Source organism: Dunckerocampus dactyliophorus, chromosome 8 (assembly GCF_027744805.1).
Source record: "Dunckerocampus dactyliophorus isolate RoL2022-P2 chromosome 8, RoL_Ddac_1.1, whole genome shotgun sequence".
Lineage (NCBI taxonomy): Eukaryota > Metazoa > Chordata > Actinopteri > Syngnathiformes > Syngnathidae > Dunckerocampus > Dunckerocampus dactyliophorus.
Window position 1 is genome coordinate 20,834,744 of NC_072826.1, and position 22,795 is coordinate 20,857,538.

The 22,795-nt window shown below is 39.5% G+C and overlaps 1 protein-coding gene across 2 annotated transcripts in view; it reads left to right on the forward strand.

Moving 5' to 3' along the window:
- col2a1b (collagen, type II, alpha 1b) overlaps positions 1 to 22,522 on the forward strand; it is a 56,681-nt gene extending 34,159 nt beyond the window's left edge. For both annotated transcript variants that reach the window (XM_054785047.1, XM_054785048.1), the window contains 31 exons: positions 519 to 572; positions 2,091 to 2,189; positions 4,280 to 4,333; positions 4,663 to 4,761; positions 5,079 to 5,132; positions 5,228 to 5,281; positions 5,425 to 5,478; positions 7,126 to 7,179; positions 7,432 to 7,476; positions 7,568 to 7,666; positions 10,588 to 10,695; positions 10,809 to 10,862; positions 10,970 to 11,023; positions 11,107 to 11,160; positions 11,238 to 11,291; positions 12,917 to 13,024; positions 13,197 to 13,250; positions 13,366 to 13,419; positions 14,157 to 14,318; positions 16,478 to 16,585; positions 17,965 to 18,072; positions 18,193 to 18,246; positions 18,504 to 18,611; positions 18,688 to 18,741; positions 19,706 to 19,813; positions 19,894 to 19,947; positions 20,025 to 20,132; positions 20,213 to 20,501; positions 20,568 to 20,755; positions 21,190 to 21,432; positions 21,512 to 22,522. In XM_054785047.1, the coding sequence (XP_054641022.1) occupies positions 519 to 572; positions 2,091 to 2,189; positions 4,280 to 4,333; positions 4,663 to 4,761; positions 5,079 to 5,132; positions 5,228 to 5,281; positions 5,425 to 5,478; positions 7,126 to 7,179; positions 7,432 to 7,476; positions 7,568 to 7,666; positions 10,588 to 10,695; positions 10,809 to 10,862; positions 10,970 to 11,023; positions 11,107 to 11,160; positions 11,238 to 11,291; positions 12,917 to 13,024; positions 13,197 to 13,250; positions 13,366 to 13,419; positions 14,157 to 14,318; positions 16,478 to 16,585; positions 17,965 to 18,072; positions 18,193 to 18,246; positions 18,504 to 18,611; positions 18,688 to 18,741; positions 19,706 to 19,813; positions 19,894 to 19,947; positions 20,025 to 20,132; positions 20,213 to 20,501; positions 20,568 to 20,755; positions 21,190 to 21,432; positions 21,512 to 21,658 (2,937 nt within the window). In that variant the 3' untranslated portion in view covers positions 21,659 to 22,522. The remainder of the gene's footprint in view (positions 1 to 518; positions 573 to 2,090; positions 2,190 to 4,279; positions 4,334 to 4,662; positions 4,762 to 5,078; positions 5,133 to 5,227; positions 5,282 to 5,424; positions 5,479 to 7,125; positions 7,180 to 7,431; positions 7,477 to 7,567; positions 7,667 to 10,587; positions 10,696 to 10,808; positions 10,863 to 10,969; positions 11,024 to 11,106; positions 11,161 to 11,237; positions 11,292 to 12,916; positions 13,025 to 13,196; positions 13,251 to 13,365; positions 13,420 to 14,156; positions 14,319 to 16,477; positions 16,586 to 17,964; positions 18,073 to 18,192; positions 18,247 to 18,503; positions 18,612 to 18,687; positions 18,742 to 19,705; positions 19,814 to 19,893; positions 19,948 to 20,024; positions 20,133 to 20,212; positions 20,502 to 20,567; positions 20,756 to 21,189; positions 21,433 to 21,511) is intronic.
- Positions 22,523 to 22,795: the final 273 nt, after the last annotated feature.

Below are 22,795 nucleotides of genomic sequence, written 5' to 3' on the forward strand. Positions count from 1 at the left end.
TAGGCTCCAGCATACTCCTGTGACCCTTGTGAGGATAACCGGCCTAGATGAATGAATGAATATTTTGTAGTTACAGCATAGAAAACTTGTTTACGACCTTCTTTTTTTATTTTATGTATTATTATTTAAAAAAAATTGTTATTTATGACTTTCTAAATAAATTTTAAACATTATTAGAGCCCTCTCGAAATTAAATAACACCCCTATAGTCATCTTTACCCTCGTATTACCCAATATATTAGAAATAATAACAGAAAATAAGACATAACTATGACTCATCTCGTGTGTGTTACCGTAAATGTGTTCCAGTGCTAGGGGAACCGAGTGGAGGTGACGGACAGGAAGTGACAGCCGGGGTTCAGAGTTGAGTTTTAGCTTGGTAGGGGTTACGGCCGCAACAGTAGCACATGCCTGTTGTGAGATCATTCAAACCACAAGCGTTATAGAAAATGAATGAAATACTGAATGATGAATATTGCTGTCATAATGGTGACTGTGGCTTGGTACTTTCTCTCCAGGGAGCTCCCGGTAACCGTGGTTTCCCAGGTCAAGATGGTCTGGCTGGTCCCAAGGTGAGTCTGCAGAAAAATGATGAGAATATGCCCTCGAGAAAAGCAGGAAGCGAGCGATAAGGACACGCCGCCGCCCCAACAGTGACGCATATAAACCTGACAAATGATGTTTGTGTCTGCAATGTGAGAGTCCAACTGATACAAATTGCACCTTATACAAATATACTCACCAAAATTACATTTATGAGCCGGTCTTACCACTTCTGGCCTCAAGTCGAAGCCATAGTGGTGTGATTCTATGCCTATTCTTCCAAAACACTTTATAATTTGGCTTTAAAAAGCCTTGTGTCTCTAATAATAGTGCATGGTATTGCTTCTGTGACTTCACACAGAGCACACGGGGAGAATATTTTGCACCTCATTAACTCCTAATAACATTTTTGTCAAATTGCACAATCGGGTTCAGTGGTGCATGGAAAAATGTGTTCACATCCTTACTAAGGTTGCATTCACACTTGTCATGTTTGGTTGGGTTAAAACAGTGGTTCTCAGTTATTTTCTGTCATGCCCCCACAGGGGACAGAAATGTTTTCACACCCCCTCGATTTGAAATACTATTGAGAAACTGATAATAAACTGAAACCAGGAAAATTCAACAATATTGAGAGCTGTTCAAGACTCAAATTGTAAGTTGAGTACAATGAATTTGTACATGTTGGCAGGTCTGCACTAACATTGAAAGTGCTCCCTGCCTCTCACGTCCCAAGGGGGGCTATTTCAGAAGCACTGGGTTGAAAGGAGCTCTGGTACGTTCCTTCTGCTATTATGGTTCCTTTGGCCGAGTGCAAAGGGGATCATGCGAAACAAGTATACAACCAAGTGAACTCTGATGCGGTTAGGTTCACTTGAGCTCAAATGTGACACGGACACAGACCAGGGACACGGACCGGTGTTAAAATGACAGCAAAAAGCATCCGTACTCTTTGTGCATGACAACGGCCTCTTTAAAAGTATATTTTACAAGCTTTCCATTAAATCTAATAGGGTAAATATAGCAGAATAATAACTTGTAATAACAGCATTTTGTTATTTGAAAATTGGAGTTATGTTACGTAATACAGTACATTAAAAAAGCTGTGCAATCAAGACTTTACTTTACTTTACTGTAACATGAACACTTAAGGAACCACACCAAGATACGCACCAAGTTTATTTGTTTTGTGAATGCAGCCTTACAGTGTCGGGTACATACTGTCGTGTTTTCACGTCAAAGCAACAGCCAATAATTCATGTAATTCCCAGTCTGGCCACCAGATGGCAGCATAGCCCTGACATCATTGCCACACAAATGACCGCTTCATATGTCAGTGCCAGAATCCCATTTAACGTTATCTTCCCGCACACAATCCCATTTATCCCAAAATGAAGCTGCCAGAATTTAATCAGCTCATCTCACAGCGGGTCAATGAAACTGCTTCACACCATCAAAAGGAGAGGCCGTTTTGGGGGATGGTGGTGAGTGTTAAGAAAGGTGTCTTCTTCCCAGATCCTTTTTGATTATGCTCTCTCCTAATGCAGGGTGCCCCCGGTGAGCGTGGACCGGCTGGCGCCAGTGGACCCAAGGGTGCTAATGGCGACCCAGGCCGTCCTGGAGAATCTGGTCTGCCAGGTGCTCGAGTAAGTTGCAGGGACAGATCAGATCGTGCCTGTCCAAGATGATTAGCTCAGGGTTTAGCCAACAACGAGCTTGTCAACACAGTGCAAACAGACCGATTGTCATCAAGCAGAACGGCGTCTTACTTATGGTACAAAGCAAAAAATAAACAGTACAACTCATAACAGATAAGTTAAAACACAACAACAATGAGCTACCATTCTATGTGGGTAACAACGACTAAACTCTAACAACAAACACGTAACTTTAACCGTTAACTGCACCTGCAAGGCATGCTGGGTACTCCAGGGCCAACCCCCCTCAACACTGCAATATAGGGAGATATGAGATGTACAATGACATTATATTTCAAATTCCCACACACTTAAACAGAGCCAAGGAAACGTCATGTATGCTTTTTTAACCCTTAAAACGGCCTTTAAAAAAAACTCACATAATTGACTCTAGTGACCAGAGCATATCAGTTTCCCATAAACTGCTATAAAAATGTTATAGTAATGGTTTAATTTTATTTTGAACATGCGTACAGGTTACATTGGAGTACATCACATGCTACAATTCACAGTTCCACATGTCCAAAAAAGAAGTAGGAAGAAGCAAAGCTCATTTAATCGTACCCACTTTCCGTTTCACATCAATCGCTAACACATTTGTTTGTGCACTTCCTGTGTTCAACATGTACCATTTACCAATTTTGAAATACCTGTAGAAACCAAATGGAAATATCACAAGAAAATGATAAGGCAGTATCGCAATGTGGTACAATAGGAGTTAAGGGTTGGCATATATTGATAACTTATGTAACATTGATAATAAATCATGATAAATATAGAATAATTATGCCCTGCGATTGGCTGGCGACCAGTCCATGGTGTATAAAGTCAGCTGAGATAGACTCCAGCATACCTCCGCGACCCTAGCAAGGATAAGTGGCATAGTAAATACTGTAGATGGATGGATATAGCAATTAATGATGAAAAGTTAATCATTGACAGGAACGTAGTTTGTTGTTGAGCGAGTACAGACATGAAGACAAGAAATGAGAAATAAGTAGTAAGTGTAGTAGAGATTAGATTTGGGCAGCAGGTTCCTGTTTGTTTTATGCATAATTTTAGCTGTTTGAGTGCTTACCAAATCAGCTAATTTTAATCACTGTGACTTTCACAATAAAGGGTTTGTATGTTTTCTATAAGTGGCATTATGGATTATCCTAACTGACCTTTTTTGTAGCACAATTAGTGAGTGAAGTGTACTTTTATAGTTATTACCCCCTACAGTATCTCCACACAATAAGTTAGATATGGTAAAACCAGAGAACAATACAGAGTATGGAGTGATTTTTGGTCCAGGACAGATTTTGCTTTATCAGTATTGAAGTATTTCTTGCCACTCTATGTTGTATATTCTTAATGTGGGATTTCCAACTCATTTTGTCATCTACTATAATGCCGAGAAATGTATTTTCGCTCACCCTGTCAATGTCCATGCCGTGTATTTGTACAAAAATGTCCTTTTTGCTATTAGTAAATAGCATTATTTTAGTTTTACTTAGGTTCGGGGATAATCTGTTTTTATCAAACCATCTTTTTAGTATAGTCAATTCATCTGTGACTGTTTTTTATTAACTCTTGCGTACTTTCTCCAGAACAAAATGCAGTAGTAATACTAGCTTTAGGTGTTTTGTGACTTTACAGATGTCACATATATAGAGTGAACACTTTTGGTCCCAGTATTGACCCCTGGGGTACGCCGCATGATATATTTTATAAAATATATAAAGTTATATTGAAGTACAGCATATGTTTACAGTTACACTATTCAGCATCTCCAAAATGGAGTAGAAAGAAGCGACCCCTTCCCCAACCACCGCCCCTGCCAGAGATACTTTACAGTGTTGTGGGGAACACTGTAGTTAAAGATGGAACATGCTTGAAAATAATCCACCGTGGAGAAAGCGGATGGTGGCACATTTCTTGCTCAAGTAGAAACTCCTTCCTTAAGAGTCCATTCCCACAATGCCTTGCACCTTTGTTTATCTCATCTGTATGCAAATGAGCTGTTTTGTTGATGGTGTGCTTCTGTGCTCTGACAGGGCCTTACAGGACGTCCTGGTGATGCTGGTCCCCAAGGCAAAGTGGGACCTTCTGTGAGTGCATTAAATCCAATTCTGGCGCTCTAATGTGGCCGCTGTCAATCAACAGACGACAGTGCACCTTTGGGGCATTTATTTCACTTCATCCCTGCCACTGAGAGGCTTTTAGTAATTGTGCTAGCGACGCTTAATGACTTATAAGAGCTTCATCAAATTGAATGAATCCAGTCATTACCTGTAATCAGCTTCATTCCCAGTGTGTCACCTCAACGCACACCTCAGTTCATAGCACGCACATTTTGTATTAGCCTCTCTTCATTCACCTCTTCACTTGCTGGATTAGCCCACTTAGCTTCACAGCTAACATTGTTCTTACCGTGTAGGGAGCGCCTGGTGAGGACGGCCGCCCAGGACCCCCCGGCCCTCAGGGCGCCCGCGGACAGCCTGGCGTTATGGGATTCCCCGGACCCAAGGGAGCGACAGTAAGCTAAGCTAAATATGGATACAGTTTCTGCACCACTACCAGTTCCATTTAGATGCTAGGCACTTGTTGCTAGGCGGAATTTATGGGGCACCATCACTTGTGTAATGCACGTTGCTGAGCTAAGCTAAAGCTATCACCATTTACATTTCTGACGGGGCACTACCCAATCAGTTAGGCTGCATACCAGGAAACATACCAGGATGCACTATATTTTCTTTTTTTAAAAACATTTTTGACAAGTTTTTTGCATTTTTTCAGCAAAATGTCAATCTGCCGCTGCCCGTCAACTGACTGCTGCACTTTATTGTGTTTTAGGGTGAGCCTGGCAAGTCTGGGGAGAAGGGATTGGCTGGAGCTCCTGGTCTGAGAGTATGTACAAACCACCGCTGATTCCTTGTCAATAGCTTAGATGGAATTTGAAGCTACCAGGTAAGCTGACGTCACTTTTGGCCTCCTTTCCTCAGGGTCTGCCTGGCAAAGATGGAGAAACTGGTGCTGCTGGACCCCCCGGACCTGCTGTATGTATCATTAACACACATCACACAAACAGGGCTCATCCCGTTAAAAATTAAATTATAGCATATGTCTAAAAGTCATAAGTAAAGTGCCTTTGTTTATTATGTATTAATTTATTCATTATATGGAGGACTTTTGTCTTTAGGGTCCTGCTGGCGAGAGAGGAGAGCAAGGTCAGCCTGGTCCTTCTGGATTTCAGGTAAGTGTCACATCTGTGTTGGCATTTCCAAAAATAAACTTGAATACTGCTGGAAATTTTAAAAAGGAAAGAAAATACCAAAAAAACACCAAAAAAATTATTGTGTTTTTTAATGAATATATACAATAATAATACACGTTTAAAAAATATTATGATTGAATTTAATTGAAATATATCAGCTGTGTAGAACAGGTAACTAAATGAGTAAGTGACACGTATTTACATTTATAATAATAAAAGCTGAAGACTGGTGCAAAAAAATGTCAATTGAAAATTATAGTAAAGAGAAACATACACATTTTTATTGCAATTTTTCGACATGAATCATCTTTTTTTATTTTTCTATTATTGAATTATAATTAGAATTTTAATTGCTTGGTTATTTTAACCAAGAATAGTTGAGATAAATGAACAATTGAACAAAATACTAATGTGAGGCCAATAATACAGATTTTTACTGTGGTTTATTTTCATGAGTAGTCAGCCTTTTTATTTTTTAATTATTGAATTTAATTATTTTAATATCAGACTTGAATGACATATAACTGCAGCAGGAAGTGATGCTTATTTACATTTCCAAAAATAAAAGTTAAAGACTAATTGAACAAAAAATGTAAATTAAAAGTAATAAGAAAAAGAAAAACATTGGTTTTGTATGATTTTTACATGATTAATTGGCTGTTTTATTTTTTTTATTATTGAGATTAATTGATTCAATATCAGATTTGTATGACAGATAACTGCAGCAAGAAGCAAAGCTTATTTACATTTCTAAAAACAAAAGTTGAAGAGTGGCGAAAATAAGAAAAATAATCATTATAAAAGAAGAGCCCTGCGATTGGCTGGCGACCAGTCCAGGGTGTACCCTGCCTCTCGCCCCCAGTCAGCTGGGATAGACTCCAGCATACCCCTGTGACCCGAATGAGGATAAGAGGCATAGAAAAAGGATGGATGGATGGATGAATACAATTGATTTAATATCAGACTTGTAGATAAAATAACAGATAACAGCAGGTAGCAGGAAGTGATAACAGTAAACAATGAATAATCAAAAGTGACATGAAAAGCAGGTTTTCTTGACGTCAAATTCTATTTACCAGCTATGGTAAAAATAAAATAAAAATAAATAAAGTAAACAACATACATTGTCAGACGTATTGAAGTTGAAGAAAATGTTTTTTTTTTTTATTAATTCCACTTTTTTCCATGACTCAAATGTTGTATCTTCTATTTAATGATAATGATAATAATTAGGGGTGTCACAAGCTCTAGCGGGATGAAAATATGATATTGAAAAATACATAATGATATTGAAAATAAAAATGTCTCGTGGGTGCTAGGCCTGGGACAATAACAAATTAATTCATCACACAATAAGTGAAAATTAACTTGATAATTTTGCCGGCCTCAATATATTGTCATGTACATGCGTGTCTGTTTTCCTCGTCTCTCGCCTCCAAACAGGCAGGAGGAGGATTCACTGTGTGCATTGGTTTCAGCACCTTTGCACGTTTGTTCCATAGAACAACGGCTCGTGACACCCGTGATAATAATGTAGTATTAGTAGTAGTAATAGGAATACTAATGCAGTATTAAGACAGAAATGTTTACACAAACCTGTGATCATTTTGTCATGTCTTTGTACAGGGTCTGCCCGGCCCCCCTGGTCCCCCAGGTGAGGGAGGCAAGCCTGGAGATCAGGTACGTGCTCTTACAGCAGTAAATCAGGTCAAGCAGGAGGCTCTTGTAGGCTTGAGGACAATATATTTAGACCACAATGGTTTAGGAGAACACAATGTGATGAGTTTGCCGCTCGTGACCTTCCAGCTCGCTCTCTATACCAACCGAGCCTCACCGTGTGACTCTTACATCACATTTTTACTTCTTTTTAGTCATATTCCTTAGCATAGTGCATATGACTGTAATGTAATACTTCCTGTTGTTCCTCCTCAGGGTGTTCCTGGAGAGGGTGGAGCTGCCGGTGCCACTGGACCCAGGGTATGCTAATGGAACGAACCCATGCTGCCTGTCCAATGTTTAATGATGTCTCAAGTTATTGATGATGTGTTGACTGACTGTTGACATGCAGGGGGAGCGAGGTTTCCCCGGAGAGAGAGGAGCTGCCGGCCCTCAGGGTCTGCAGGGACCCAGAGGTTTGCCCGGAACTCCTGGAACTGATGGACCCAAGGTGAGTAGCGTATCTGCTCTGAGAGGCACATAAGTACATCTTGTCTCTTGACTTATTAGACTCCAAATCAATAGCTGTCTGGTGTTTTGCTGCATGAGATGATTATGCTTTTAGGGTCCCCTTTTCTATTAGGCTCACAGTCAGAAGCAATAAGGATTCACAACATTTGCCCACCACCAAGCCCATTAAATGTGATTATTTCATTACACATGTACTTGGCACAGCTGCAATCCAAAGCGTGTTTTCACTCCGCCACCAGAGAGAGCTTATTTTTCTTATCATCGTATGATGTCAGACAGCAGCAAGTAAACAAATGACGACAACCAAACTTTCTTTTGTTGTGAGGCATATTTTATACACTTACTGGACACAGTATTAGGTACACTTGCCTTTACACTTCTACCATACCTGCGGTGTTTGACCTATAATATAGAAATGTAATCATTTTAATACAATAAATCATACAAGATGAAAATAAACAAGAAACACGTCATTAATGTGTACATTTTATTATGACATTGATATGTACAGTATATATATTGTAGGTGTACATATGCTGTATATACATATATGTATATTAACAATCACACTATTACAAGTTATTGTAGTATTATTCTTATTATTATCACCATAATTTTTTTCTTTTGAATGATATGAATAATAGTGTAATATTAATACAATTACAGTATATAGGCAGGCATTTAATAATAATAACAAATGAGTGTCTTACGCCAGTGATATTAGAATATCAATAATGAAAAATGTTAACATATTTACTATAATATTTGATTTAATTGAATTTATTTGAACATTTTAACATTTCATTTCACTTCAGTATGCATCACATATCACAATTCACAATTCCTCATGTTGAAAAGCAGTAGGAAGAAGAAGAGCTTTTTCAATCCTACCTGCTCTTTGTAATATTATATCAACATATTATCATTGTTATTATAACATATTTAAATTAAATGCATCAGTAGTTTAATACAATTAAAACAATGGAGATTAAATAATAAATACATAATACCTAAATACAAATACAGAAAATGTAGCATATGAATTCAGTTGTATGAAATAGTAATATTTCCTATTACTTTACATTATATATATACATATACACAAACACACACGCACACACACACACATTTCCCCCCTCTATAGAGTGATCATTTTCATTTCTATCAATCATTTTGTTACTAATACATCACCCACTTATTATCAGGAAAGATATTCAAGATCATTTTTCCCCCAGTTTAGATCTGATGTGTTTTCAAAGTCTTCCTTTAATTTTTTTGAGCAGTGTATATAGTAGTATATAGAAGAGATAAAAGGTGAGGGAGTTTGGAGTCAGTGTTGCCAACTTGGTGACTTTGTCGCTAAATCTAGCAACATTCCAAACTCTCTTGGTGGGTTTTGGAAAAGCGACTAGTGACAAATCTAGAAACTTTTTCTGCCGTTCTGGTATTCTGGTATTTGGGGACTTAAAGTGAAAGCACGTATTGTTCTAAAGTTTCTGATGTCAATGAGCAGCAGCGGGTGCTGCTGACAGGTCCGCCCCGCCTCGAAGCAGTCAGCTCCGCATTGTCAGCTCCCGCGGCACACTGAGAGCATACAGTAGTGGAGCTCTGCGCACCCATGAATCACGCATGCGCGAGGTGGATCTCGCCCTGATTTACAGAGCGGGATCTAAAACTTAAGTGTTTCTTAATTTTCATTAAATTAATACTCATTACACTCAAGCCTCATTCGGACTTGGTCACTTACCTGTCAGTGTGTCAGAACGTGTGATGGAAGAAAGTTGTGTGATAATTGAAACAAGTAGTCCTAACTGCAAGATAACAAGTGAAGGCTGGAGGCGAGTCCGGATGTAATTATTTTCTTACTGAGGAGTTGACAACAGTGTTTGGAGTTGAGTCTGAAGCAAGTTACTGCACAGTAAAATTAAACTATATACGGTAATTAACAAGAGCACAGCAATATGTTTAATAATGAGAAGCGTGCTGTAGCTATGTGTTCAAAGCCCATGACACGCTAATTGCCGCGATAGTGACTCTGGGAGAGGCAGATAGTGTGCCACGCGACACTGACACTGCTTGTGACCGCTGTGAGGTGGCCATGAGTCGCTTTTGGGAAAGTAAGTCACCAAGAGGGTTTGGAAAGTCGCCAGATTTAGCAAGAAAATGGCCAAGTTGGCAACACTTGGCTGCACATGAGATGAGAAGAAGGGGAAATCCGTTCACAGATGGAGAAAACATGAAAGAACCATTTCTATAAATATCACAGCATCCATTTTCCAAATAAAAAAATAAACAAGAAATGAGAAAATGAAAGAATGAAAGAACGCCTCTCTCTCCAAAGACACTCAAGGACAGGACAAGTGGTTATTGATGACAATTCAGCGCAGGCGTAAACCTTATTGAGTAAACAACACTCATGCAGAAATGTGAAATCTGATGAGCTTTTTTATGTTAAAGTTGGCTACATTTTGTTTGTATTTTAACAAAGATGGGACCCATTGAAAGAGGCTTATGGAGTTCAGTGTTAAATGATTTCAGAGGAGGCCCAAACGTGCTCGCTGCGCTTTCATTTGTTGAATTTTGTTGTTGTAACAGGTAACATTTCAAAAAGATACAACTTTGACAAGTTTATAAGATGTGTAATGTTTTGCGGCTCCAGAGTATTTTTTTTTTTTTTTTTTACTGGAAGCAGAAGCAAAATGGCTTGGGTTGCCGACCCCTGATCCATATTATACTTATATATAATATATATTAAGTATTAAAATTTTGATTGTTTATATTGCCATTATAACATTGATTTATAATAGTAAATAAAAAATAAAAATACAATAAATTAATACATAACAAGTAATATAAATAAATTGTATAGCCTAAATCACCATGTATCACCATGTACTGTAGGGAGCCATTGGACCGGCTGGTGGTGCTGGAGCTCAGGGACCCCCTGGCCTACAGGGTATGCCTGGAGAGAGAGGAGCCTCTGGTATTCCTGGACCTAAAGGAGACAGAGTAAGTAAATCATAGATAAACCTTGTATATTACCGGGATTTCCCCGATCTTTAATACATCTGTACACAAATGATTGATGACATTACTTGTAAAATTTTCTTTTTTTTTACTAGGGTGATCTTGGAGAGAAAGGACCTGAAGGTGCTCCTGGAAAAGATGGTGGCAGGGTGAGTTTAACATCCATGATGGTCTTCATACAAGCACCACTGACATTATAGATTTTACTCCATTATTTTTGTCCACGAACCTGAACACAACTGTTGTGCTATTCCAGGGTCTTACTGGTCCCATTGGTCCTCCTGGTCCTGGTGGTCCCAATGGTGAGAAGGTAAGGTGGATTTATCAGTTTGCTTTGTTGACAACTAAAACTTTATGCATGTTGCTGATGCAGCCATTGTGTTTTGTTTCAAGGGTGAATCCGGTCCTGCTGGTCCTTCTGGAGCTCCTGGTACCCGTGGTGCTCCTGTAAGTGTCACCATGATAGCAGACAAATAGAATGATGTAAATGCACCATCGATTTACCGTCGTGTCCTCTTTTACAGGGTGACCGAGGTGAGACCGGACCTCCCGGGCCTGCTGGCTTTGCTGGACCCCCTGTGAGTAACACAAGCATCATTAAAACCATGCCTAGACGACACTAAATCAACATGAATTACATTTTCCTATAATACAAGGCTTCACTGAGATAGGCAGAGGGACAAATTACCTCCAACACTCTTATTTGTCTTCCTTGCGCAATGTTTTATGTTGACATTTTAATGTGATTATCCCGAGAAGACAAGGAAGTCGTTACTCTGCCAGCCCAACATCACATAAATGTTTTTAATAAACACTTTTTCCCCTCATGTATGACGTTCACGTTATTGAATATGTGTCAGGGTGATAAACGCTGCACTGTGTTGCCATGAGTTCCCTTCTCAATTACCACCACCCACACTCAAAATAGATAGCGATGCTAGAAAAACAGCTCTCTGACCCTCTTACTTGGACACTTCACTTTTGTGTATGTTTAATTGTATAAGGGGAAGTAAAGTGAACTAAAACAATGCTGTTTACTCCTTTAAAACTGGACTATTTGGGTTGTCTTAGAAGTTGTTTTCTATCTCATCCATGCAGGCTTTGTCAGTCCATGTTCAAGAACTAGATAGGACAGCTCTAGTCTATGGGCAGCTGTCCTATCTAGTCTTTGAACAAAACTAACGAATCTTGCTCGAGTGAGAGGCGAAATGTCTTCTAAGACAACCTAAAAAGTTTATGCTCAAAGACTAGATAGGACAGCTCTAGCCTATGGGTAGCTGTCCTATCTAGTCTTTATCCAGTTCATTTATTTGTGGTGGCCCGCCATGAATACATTTGGACTGCAACAGATCAATTAGATAGGACAACTCTAGTCCATGGGCAGCTGTCCTGTCTAGTCTATAAGCATGACCTGATCAAGCCTGCTTGGGTGAGAGGCGAAAGGTCTGAGACAACCTGAACAGTTCATGCTCAAACACACTAAATAGGACAGGTCTAGTCTATTGGCAGCTGTCCTATCTAGTCCTATCTAGTCCTTAGACCGTCATGAGTTTTACCTTACTGATGATGTGTTGTTGCAATAGTAATCTCTAGACAGGACAGCTCTAGGTTATGGGCAGTTGTCCTATCTAGTCTTAGAGAATTAACTTCTTTTAAACCCTTAAAAAGCTATTTAAAGTCCCTCAGTCATTTGCTCCTAAGGACAAGAAATGTCAGCTTCCCTAAATCTACTGTAAAAATATTACATATTACTATTTTTTTATATTTTAAAGGAGCTATATTATATTTATATTAATTATATTGTCTTATTGAAAATAACAAATAACACACACTTTACATACACATCATCGTCCAAAATCAATTGCAACACACTTATCATTTCAGAGCAAGGCACCCTTGTAGTGAAACTTCGCTGCTTGCTTTGAATGGGAAAAAGTACTGCCATCTATTGGGCAAATCTAAAAACTACAAATTAAAAGCCAGGAATCCAAATTAAATAAAATGTCAACATATAGCAGTACAGGTATTTCCCATACATTCATTTGTGGCGGTCCACCACAAATACAGCCAAAATGGATTGAAAAAAATAATAATAAAAATAAAGGTATGAATTTGGGTTAATGTTTGTGCTAAATACTAACACATAGCATAGTGTCCAGGCTAACATTAGCTACCACAAGCTAATGCTGTGTCTCTCCACCAGGGTGCTGATGGCCAACCTGGACTCAAGGGAGACCAAGGAGAATCTGGGCAGAAGGGTGACGCCGGCGCCCCTGGACCACAAGGACCTTCTGGTGCCCCTGGACCTGCTGTGAGTGTTTTGAAATATTGAGGGATAGATGTCATTATTACCAGTTACCACATTTTAAAGCAGTAATTTTACTTGTCATACTTTACATTATAATCATTATTTTTTTGTTTTACCATACGATACAATATAAACAAGTATGCCACAGAACCCTGACTTTATAATTCTCTGTCAGGGTCCCACTGGTGTTTCTGGACCTAAAGGTGCACGTGGTGCTCAAGGACCTCCTGTAAGTGACATCATGAAGATCACCTACAGCCAATGACATCACTTGTATTGATTTTATCTTGAGATAGATTTTTTCCATCCTGTCGGACTGACTTCATCATATCATTCTCTTTCAGGGCGCCACTGGATTCCCTGGAGCTGCTGGCCGTGTCGGACCCCCTGGGCCCAATGTAAGTTCAAACAATCCTAATTTGGATCAGCACTGACTTGCATACGTAACCACTGCTAAATGCATTAATGATTCATTGAGAAATGAAGGAAAATGGAAAAATATTGCCCTATATCGCAGCGATAACAGCATGAAAGTAAAAATGAAACAAGTTCAACAAGTGGTTGCGAACCGAGCCGCCCTTTCCCGTGTACTCCAGACTGGGAGGCGATGCATAGGACAGCTCTAGTTTGAGGGGCTGTCATGCTCAACGACTAGATAGGACAGCCCTAGTCTTTGAACATGAACTGATTGGACAGCCCCCTCAGACTAGAGCTCTCCTATCTAATTTTTGAGCATGAACTGATAGGACAGCCCTACAGACTAGAGCTGTCCTATCTAGTCTTCAAGCATGACAGCCCCTCAGACGAGAGCTGTCCTATCTACAGGTAGTCTTTGAGCATAAACTGAAGAAGTCTGCTCAGATGAGAGTGAAAACGTCTTCTCAGACGACCTGAACAGTCCCTACAGTACATTGAACTGGATGAATGAGTCACAGGCATATTACAACATTGGTTGTGTTGCTGCTGTGTTGTGCAATATTTCCTTTTTCACTTTCTCATGCACTCCAAATCATAATTCAAGGTAAAAAAGTTTGTGGTTTAGGTAAATACATCCAATTGGAGCTTTTACATTACCAGAGCATTTGTTTTGACTGTTCTTGCTGCTTGCACTGTAATTGAATTTGATGTTTCCTAGGGTAACCCTGGACCCGCTGGTCCTGCCGGGCCCCCTGGTAAAGACGGCCCCAAAGGCGTGAGGGGAGACGGCGGCCCCCCTGGCAGACAGGGTGACGCTGGGCTTCGTGGTCCTGCCGGAGCACCCGGAGAGAAGGGAGATGCTGGAGAGGACGGTCCACCTGTGAGTGTGTCATCATTATGATTATTGTCATCATCGTCCCAAACCTGGTGGTGATTGAAACAGTGCTCTTTAGGGCGTGGGCGACTATTTGTTTAACATTTTTGTTTGGGACATTTCTGTTCAAGAGCGCAAATCCATCAGGAATAGACCCTTTCTCTTTCGCCAGCTGTCATTGAGTGTAATAACAGAGGAGGCTAACACACTGACACACACACACACACACACAGCGATCGCCAACAGTTGACAAGTTCTGTCAAGATAATGACAGCTCACAAATGATTGAAAACATCTATTACATACCTGTAATCTTCATCATCACATCCACGTCTTTGTCAGCTCTGTGGGTGTGCATGTGTGTGTGTGTGTGTGTGTGTGTGTGTGTCTCATGGGAGGACTCACTCTGGCTTCATAAAGTGGACCGAGGCACTGTGTAGAAAGTAGAGCAAATATGATGGACAAATCCATTTTGATGGATGACGCTGTAGTTGTAAGCTAGCAGGTGGAACAAATGACAGCAGATGATGAAGTCAACAGATAGGTACATCATGGTAGGTAAAAAAAAAAAAAAGAAAAAAAAAGAAAAGTTGACTTAATTAATAAAATAAAATACAAAAATGCAAATAATAATAAAAAAGTAAAGTAAAGTAAACTAAAGTAAAAATAAAATAAAAAGGTAAAAAATTAAACATTTAAAAGGATGACTTAATTAATCAATTAAAATACAAATAATAAAAAATAAAACCATATCCAGTAAAAAAAAATAAAATAAAATAAAAGGGGAAAATCATATCATATCATATCATATCATATCATATCATATCATATCATATCACTACACTACTCACTACATTACACTGATTTCACGTACATTGGCAATGCAGCGGAACCTCCAAATGATAATACAGTGTTTCCTCGCTCTATCATGGTTCATCTTTCGCGGATTTGCTGTTTTGCTGATTTTTAAAAAATTTTTTATTACAGTGTATGAACACTCTTCCAGGCCTAACCTGGACCTTTACGAAGAATTGCATTATGGGAAGATGAGGGTCTCTTTTTCCTCTCTCGTCTGTCTGCAGCACCCATTGTTTTCTGCGTCCTGATTGGCTGTAGGCCATTGTCAGTCAATCTCCTTTGTGCCGCCCTTCCGTGTTTCCTGTGTTATTGCTAGCATGCCTGCTTGGTAGCTTGTAAATGAATCTTTGACTCGAAGGAAGAGCAACAGGAGTGGAGTACGCATGAGTGACTTAATAATTTCTTGTGTCCAACCTGTAGGTTGGTCATTAAAACTCAAACGAAGGTTTGAACTTTTTTGAGATTGCTTAAACGAGAGAGAAATGTGAGAAAATGTTAGTTCCTATTTGAGAAAAGTGTATGAAGTGTACAGTGAGAGGTTTTACAGCCTTAAAACATATATAATAATTGTGAACAAAATTAAGTTGGCTACCTTGCAGATTTCACTTATTGCAGGCTATTTTGGGAACCTATCCCCCTGCGATAAACAAGGGAACACTGTAAAGTGAATTCATCTGTTTCAGTGTCAAACTTTCGTACAAGGCCCTTGTAAACTAAAAAGGCAATGTTGCATTATAAAAAATTTTATCTTGTTCTATGGTTATCATCACACTATTCCTCTCTGCCAACACTGGTACCCTGTTAGTCCACCCTGTGGTGGCATCACAAACAAAAAAGCCAAAGAAAAAGCAAAACACGGAGTCACTCATTTGGATGCTGAAGTCTTGCCAGATTTGCTGATGCCACACGTGACGATGGTTTGAATTCTAAGTTTTGTTTGTCTTGTGCACTAACTAACTCAAAACTGCACCACTTGTGGGATTCCGATGTACACTACTATAAAACAACGTACATTAACAATTAATTACAAAAACGCATGTTTTTGCTCACTTGTTGCTAGGCAGGATTCGTTGAGCACAGTCGAAGCTGCCTTATAGACCAATAAAACCCAATAGTATACACAAGCCACACCTACCAGGCTGTCTGCTCTGTATGAAATACAAAAGAGATATTGGTTAGAAATTAAAATAGAAAATTGCCATCTGTTGGATGTGGTGGGTGACACCAGTAAGACTGGATAGTAGTATGTGCAAATACTACTAAATGTCAATTTCTTACTCTTCAATGGCTTCTGTGTCTCTTCCCAGGGTGCGCTAGGTCCTTCTGGTCCTCAGGGTTTGGCCGGCCAGCGTGGTATTGTGGGTCTTCCCGGACAGCGTGGTGAAAGAGGCTTCCCCGGCCTGCCCGGACCCTCTGTGAGTGCCTAAAAATACACTTCCTTTAACGTACTATTGTATAATCATTGATCTTATCAAGCCACCACTAATCCTTCTGATTGTCAGTGTTACGTAACTGCAAAAAGCTATTGAGTCATATTTACAAATCTGTCGTAAGCCCATAATGACATCTACTGACTACATGTGGTGGTTGTGACGTCTTGGGGCATGTTCATGCACCTCATATGTAGGATTTTTTCCAATATTTTGGATGAAAGCTTCTTGTGTCTATGTGCAGGTATGTCTATTTATATATTTCCAGAACATATGTTAATATTTCTCAATATCAGATGTCTATCTGCATCCGTCAGTCCCCTGGTTGCATATTATTAGGTTGTCATGGTGATCAGCAGGCAGCCGTGTCGTACGTGACCACAGGAAGGCATCGTCATTCACTGGGCATTGGGACTGGTCTTCCCCTGTCATTTTACATCTGATAATTATTGCAAAACATATATGAATTATTATTTTTATTATGATTATTATTATTTTATTATTCATAAATAATTTTCATGTATTTCAAGTATTTCTATTGGAAAATGTACTTTATTTTTGCATGTGAACATTTACATAACAGCAGTTATCATTCTAAATTTAAAAAATAAATAATTATAATGATTATCAGTATTATAATTATTAATATAGTGATAATTATTTGTATTTCTAAAGTATTAAGTATAATTATTGTCATTATTATTGTTATTACTGTATATGATATGACTGCTTGTGGGCCCATAATTTAACAACAGTGTGTATTTATTTTTTTTAAATATAAATATAATAATATAAATTCATATTATTATTCGTATTATTATTATTATTATTATTATTATTATTATTATTATTATAGCCTCTAAACTATACTTATTTTTACAACAATTTACGTTTTAATTCAAATAAAATTTAAAGAAAAATAACTTATTATTCCCAGAATTATTCCTCCTTATTCATTTATTATTATAAATATTATTATTATTGTCTCTAAAATATGCTTGTGCACTCAATTTCCATCAGTTATCATTCTAGAAAAACTGTATCATGCCTGAACTTTTAATACAGTATATACAGTTGTGTAATATGAAATGTCTTCAAAGAAAAACCCTCTATATTTAAACCATTTTTAATTAATTCAAAAATTTTTTTTACTTTGAGCCGTATTAAAATAGCATCAGCTCATTTGCTTCTACAGGCCATGATGCTATTTATATTCATCATGGCTGATGGAGCGTCACGTGTGTCTACAATCAGTCACGACTACAAATGTTAACTGTAACTGGAGAGGACTCCAAAAGTCATCTTAGCAGAAGAGTTACGAGAGATGAGTCACCTCCTCCTCCTGCTCCTCCTCCTTCTCACAGGGTGAGCCTGGAAAGCAAGGTGCCCCTGGTGGGGGCGGAGACCGCGGACCCCCTGGACCTGTCGGACCACCTGGACTCACCGGACCTGCGGGAGAGCCGGGCAGAGAGGTCAGTGAAAGGGCAGCACACAGCAGGCACCGGCCATTAAAATGCTTGGCTTTATTTTTATCACATGTACTGTACACCATGTCATGGTGTTTATTCACTGTTTGTTGTGTCATGTGACAGGGCAACCCTGGATCTGATGGACCACCTGGTAGAGATGGTTCTCCTGGAATCAAGGTGAGGCTTTTCATGAAAGGTCCCACACTGTGTTTTAATATTTTTCCCCTCCGGCTACAACTTCAAAAGCGTCCATTCTCTCAAAAGTGGAGTAAACAAATGAGGGAGATGATTGATTTTTCTCACATTCGGTGATCGTAAAGAGGCTGTAGGGACACCTAACATCATTAAAATGCTACTTTTTCCATCACATGGGACCTTTTGTGGTTTATTAGCGACCTTGTTATACCTTTTGTGTACTCTCTGTGTATTCTTAGGGTGACCGTGGTAACACCGGTCCTGCTGGTGCTCCTGGTGCGCCCGGTGCTCCCGGCGCCGCCGGCCCAGTTGGGCCTACTGGCAAACAAGGAGACAGAGGAGAGGCTGTAAGTCCAACACGTGAGAAAGAATGTTAATGCTACACTAACAATCAACTCACCACATTTTGTTTTTCCTCCTCAGGGTGCACAAGGACCCGCTGGACCTCCTGGACCTGCTGGAGCCAGAGGAATGCCCGTACGTATTTGTTTGACTATTTTTCATGATGTTGCGCTCAATATTATTTTTACCACTGATAACCTGATACGCAAACAAAAATGACAAAGAAAATACAACAAAAGTGAAACTGATAGATTTGGAAGCAAGGGCAGCGCTTGATGCCAAACATCCGAATTGACTGGCTAGTTGAAAATATAACACAAAAACAGCTATTAGTGAACAATATTCAATTTATACCTACTATTATTTTATTTTCATTATTTGTATTTAATTTTATTAATGACTATATATGTAAGTATGATTACGTTTGTTATTTTTATATTATTTTATTTTTCATTATTCATATTTTATTGACTATATCAGTATGTTTCTATTTACCTTTTTATTTTATTTTCTACTTTATAGCATTTAATTTTTTTGGGGCAGTTATTGTATTTTATTTTATTAATGACTACATCAATATGTTTATTTTTAGCTTTTCATTTTATTTCATTTTTACTTCAAATAATTTTATTTTTACTTTAAAGCAACTATTTTTTTTGGTATTTGTATTTAGTTTTACCTGCATTTATTTTTTACCTTTTTATTTTATTTCATCTTTACTTTATATTATTTTGTTTTTACTTGATAGTATAATTTTGTTTTACTATTTGTGTTTTATTTTATTAATGACTATAGCTGTATGTTTATGTTAACATTTTCATTTTATTTTATTTTTGCTTGATATTTTATTTATTTATTTTATTTTATGAACGACAATGTTAGTATGTTTATGTTGACATTTAAATTTTATTTTATTTTGCTTAATATTATTTTATTATTTATTTATTTTAATTTATTAATGACTGCATCAGTATTTTTATTTATACCTTTTTTATTTTATTTTTACTTCATATTATTTTAAAAATAACTATATCAGTATGTTTATTTGTACTCTTTTTTTTAATTTTAGTATTTATTTATGATTTCTTTATGTTCCCAGGGACCCCAAGGACCCCGTGGTGATAAGGGTGAGGGTGGAGAGTCTGGTGAGAGAGGACAGAAGGGACACAGGGGCTTCACTGGTCTACAGGGTCTGCCTGGACCTCCAGTAAGGACCCATTGTCTATCTAGATAGTCATCTCCTGCAAATTGGAATAGTGTGTAAAAAGGTACTTTGCTGTGTCCTAGGGTCAATCTGGAGACCAGGGTGCGACTGGACCTGCTGGACCTTCTGGACAAAGAGTGAGGACACACTCTGACAGGACTTGCAATTATATTAAAACATTGTAGTTAAAACCAGTCTCCATTTTTGATCACAGGGACCACCTGGACCTATCGGACCTGCTGGAAAGGACGGTTCGAATGGTCTTCCCGGACCCATTGGACCCCCCGGACCACGTGGTCGCAGTGGAGAGACTGGTCCCTCTGTGAGTAGGATGACAAAGAACCTGAAAGATAGTAAGATAGAACATGGGTGACAAGATGAATACCCTTTTTCGACCATCAGGGTCCTCCTGGAAACCCCGGACCCCCAGGTCCTCCTGGCCCCCCTGGCCCTGGCATCGACATGTCTGCCTTCGCCGGCTTGGGTCAGACAGAGAAGTCCCCCGATCCTCTCAGGTACATGAGAGCTGACCAGGCGTCTGGAAACCTGCGGCAGCACGACGCCGAGGTGGATGCCACGCTCAAGTCCCTCAACAACCAGATCGAGAACATCCGCAGCCCCGAGGGATCCAAGAAGAACCCCGCTCGCACCTGCAGGGACCTCAAGCTCTGCCATCCCGACTGGAAGAGCGGTGAGTGGCGGCCACTGACATGCAGCAGCCAGCTGTTCCACTTTGCTAAACCATGTCCCCCTTTAGGAGAGTACTGGATCGACCCCAACCAGGGCTGCACCGTGGACGCCATCAAGGTCTTCTGCAACATGGAGACCGGCGAGTCCTGTGTCCATCCCAAACCTGCCAGCGTCCCTCGCAAGAACTGGTGGTCCAGCAAGAGCAAGGACCGCAAACACGTTTGGTTCGGAGAGACCATGAACGGAGGATTCCACGTACGTAATTCCACGTAAAAACAGCGAGTGGTGTTGTCATACATATACACTTGGCAGTAGATTCCTAAATACAGCAACACACTTCTGTTGTATAGACAAGAGGATCTTTGACGATCATATTTGTTTTTTTACAGTTTGTTCTTAAAAATAGCACAGCGTTCCTGTTATATACAGGATCTTTGACTAGTGTTTTTGCAGCAGGTCCTTGAAAACAATAGAGCAGTCATGTAGAGGATTTTTGAATAGTGTTTTTGCAGTAAGTACTTAAATTAAGTACTTGTTCCCGTTTAACAGAGGGCCTCTGACTACTTTTTTTTTTTTTTTTACAGTAGGCCTTTAAATGTTCAGGTTTATACTTAACAGTCTCCAGTCTCCTCTTGGATAACAATGTTTCCTTGCACACATAACTCAAGCTTACGTACTCCTTTTTACAGTTCAATTACGGCGACGACAACCTGGCGCCCAACACGGCCGCCATTCAGATGACCTTCCTGAGGCTGCTGTCCACCGAGGCCTCCCAGAACCTGACCTACCACTGTAAGAACAGCGTGGCCTACATGGACGCCGCCGCGGGCAACCTGAAGAAGGCCGTTCTGCTGCAGGGCTCCAACGACGTGGAGATCCGGGCCGAGGGCAACAGCCGCTTCACGTACAGCGTGATGGAGGACGGCTGCACAGTAAGACAATTGCGTCCGATGCTAAAACACAAATGCCCGAGGATCCACTGTATTGAATTTGCGTTGTCTGCCTACACAGAAACACACGGGCAAGTGGGGCAAGACTGTGTTTGAGTACCGATCGCAGAAGACCTCCCGTCTACCCATCGTGGACATCGCTCCCATGGACATCGGAGGAGCCGACCAGGAGTTCGGAGTGGAAGTGGGCGCCGTCTGCTTCTTGTAGAAGACGACAGAGAACGAGGAGCAAATCAAATTAAAAGAAGCTTCAGATGAAAGAGGAGAGAAATCAAGACACTTTTTAAAATAATTGTTATTATTAAAACAGGACTTATTTTCTCAATAAAGAGTGCTTTCTTCCCCCCCTGCCCACTCCCAAGTGAACTCAGTAGGATATCTGCACTGAACGGCACCGGCATCCCACCTTTCAGGCCCCACATGAAGTACAAAGCAGGCAAGACGAGCGAGAGCAAGCTTCATGCGTGTTATTTATTTATTGTTTAGGTTGGGCTGTCAATAAAAAGCCAACTTACACATGTTGGAAACAAAAATCACCTCGTCTTCCTCCTCTTATGCCTGCTTCACTGCTCTGTGCAACCCACAAGCTTGATGTTCCTGCATTACTTCTAACAATGGTGCTAAATATATAGCAAGGTTTTGTTTTTTGATGACCAGGTGCTAACCTTCTGTGTCTTAGCCACGCCGCCTGTACGTCAACAAAGAAATGTCCCAATCCAGAAGGTTATTTTCCTTTTTTTTTTTGTTAAAGCTACCTCACAGCGCACACTAAAATAAGACCAATCAATATTTGTTTACAGCCCCCCCCTCGTCTTTTTAGACTAAAACAATACGATGAGAAGCATCCCTCTGCCTCGCCCCCCCCCCCGCCCCCCGCCAGAGGGCTCACGTGCGTGCGTGAGGTTGTGTATATTTTTATGATGATGAATAATAGTGTTATTATTGATAATAGCGTTATTATATGAATATTATGATCATGACTTGTTCTTTTGTTACGTTTTAATTAAGTGTAAATTGGAAAATAAAAGACAAAACCAAGCGAACAGGCTGACGTTGTATTTTGTATGTATGTGAAGTAGTACATGTTCCTGTACAGTAGAAGTACACGTAATAAATGTCAGAAGCATTTCTATGTTTCTCTTTTCTTCCGCTTTGAAATCCATGATAGTGTCTTAAATGTTCAAGATTCTTGTCTTCTTTTATAGTAGCAGAACATTGAATCACACTTTATTTAAACTGCGTTATTATGCGCAATGACGGTTTGCGTTCAAAGACATCATGTAATTTAAGATAAATGTACTTTCAGTGTATTTTCCAGCATATTAAAATGTACCAAATTGTACAT